The sequence below is a fragment of the Carlito syrichta genome, unplaced genomic scaffold (genome assembly GCF_000164805.1).
Source record: "Carlito syrichta isolate Samal-C Ts95f unplaced genomic scaffold, Tarsius_syrichta-2.0.1 Scaffold316481, whole genome shotgun sequence".
In the NCBI taxonomy this organism is placed as follows: domain Eukaryota; kingdom Metazoa; phylum Chordata; class Mammalia; order Primates; family Tarsiidae; genus Carlito; species Carlito syrichta.
This window is the reverse complement of record NW_007260577.1, coordinates 102,655-104,425: the sequence shown is the minus strand read 5'-3', so window position 1 is coordinate 104,425 and position 1,771 is coordinate 102,655. Positions and strand designations below refer to the sequence as shown.

General features: G+C 54.2%; 1 protein-coding gene across 1 annotated transcript in view; it reads left to right on the top strand.

Moving 5' to 3' along the window:
- Nucleotides 1-1,771, top strand: part of LOC103277116 (protocadherin alpha-3-like) — a 3,017-nt gene continuing 1,246 nt past the window's right edge. The window contains 2 exon segments of the mRNA XM_021707291.1: nt 1-91; nt 202-1,771. The exon segment at nt 202-1,771 is cut by the window's right edge and continues 184 nt beyond it. Of these exon segments, the coding sequence (XP_021562966.1) occupies nt 57-91; nt 202-1,771 (1,605 nt within the window). The 5' untranslated portion in view covers nt 1-56.

Here is a 1,771-nt window from a genome sequence, read left to right as displayed (position 1 = left end):
CACATGATGTCGCTGTCCACCGCAAGGTCTTTCTCCACAAAAGAAAAACAGCGTGTATGACGTATTCAGATGCTGCTTTTCTTCACCATTCCTGAAATATGGTAACGGCGAGCAGTTTCAGAAGTGAAGAATGAGGAGCCCGAATTACTATTAAAAAATTGAATCGATGTAAAAGTGACCCAATATCTTGAAAAGGCTTGCAATGGTGTTTTCCTGGATGGAAGATCCTGGAGCCCAGCGCCTGCTGTTCTCTCTACTGCTCGTCGCAGCCTGGGAGGCGGGGAGCGGCCAGCTCCGCTACTCGGTCCCGGAGGAGGCCAAGCACGGCACCTTCGTGGGCCGCATCGCGCAGGACCTGGGGCTGGAGCTGGCCCAGCTGGTGCCGCGCCTGTTCCGGGTGGCGTCCAAGGGCCGCGGGGACCTTCTGGAGGTGAATCTGCAGAACGGCATTTTGTTTGTGAATTCTCGGATCGACCGCGAGGAGCTGTGCGGGCGGAGCCTGGAGTGCAGCATCCACCTGGAGGTGATCGTGGAGCGGCCGCTGCAGGTTTTCCACGTGGAGGTGGAGGTGAGGGACATTAACGACAACCCTCCAGTTTTTCCAATGGCAGTAAAAGATCTGTTTATTTACGAATCCCGACAACCTGGCTCTCGGTTTTCGCTAGAGGGCGCCTCAGATGCAGATATCGGAACAAACTCGTTGTTGACTTACAGTCTTGACTCCACAGAATATTTTACTTTAGACGTTAAAAAAAGAGATGAGGAAACCAAATCCCTTGGACTCGTGTTGAAAAGACTTCTAAATCGAGAAGACACTCCTAATCATCGTTTACTAATAACAGCAGTTGATGGTGGGAAACCAGAGCTCACTGGCACGACCCAACTGAAGATCACCGTTTTAGATGTAAACGATAACGCCCCTATGTTTGAGAAGACGGTCTACAAAGTCAGATTATTTGAAAATTTACCAAATGGTACCCTAGCAGTGACTGTTAACGCCTCTGATTTGGATGAAGGAGTAAATAAGGACATCACATATTCTTTCCACACAGACACGTCAGCAGATATTCTGTCCAAATTCCACTTAGATCCAGTCAAAGGATACATCAGTGTAAAGGGTAACATAGATTTCGAGGAAACGGAGTCTTATGAAATCCAAGTAGAAGCCACGGATAAAGGAACTCCTCCAATGTCAGACCACTGCACAGTTTTAGTGGAAATTGTAGACATCAATGATAATGTACCCGAGTTGGTTATCAAATCACTATCACTACCTGTGTTAGAAGACTCTCCACTTGGGACAGTCATCGCCCTGATCAGCGTAACTGACCTTGACTCCGGCGCCAACGGACAGGTCACCTGCTCCCTGACGCCCCACGTCCCCTTCAAGCTGGCGCCCACCTTCAAGAATTACTACTCGTTGGTGCTGGACGGCGCCCTGGACCGCGAGAGCGTGTCGGCCTACCAGCTGGTGGTGACCGCGCGCGACGGGGGCTCGCCCTCGCGGTGGGCCACGGCCAGCGTGGCGGTGGAGGTGGCCGACGTGAACGACAACGCGCCCGCCTTCGCGCAGCCCGAGTACACGGTGTTCGTGAAGGAGAACAACCCGCCGGGCTGCCACGTCTTCACGGTGTCGGCGCGGGACGCGGACGCGCGGGAGAACGCGCGGGTGTCGTACGCGCTGGTGGAGCGGCGGGTGGGCGCGCGCGCGCTGTCGAGCTACGTGTCGGTGCGCGCGGAGAGCGGCGAGGTGTTCGCGCTGCAGCCGCTG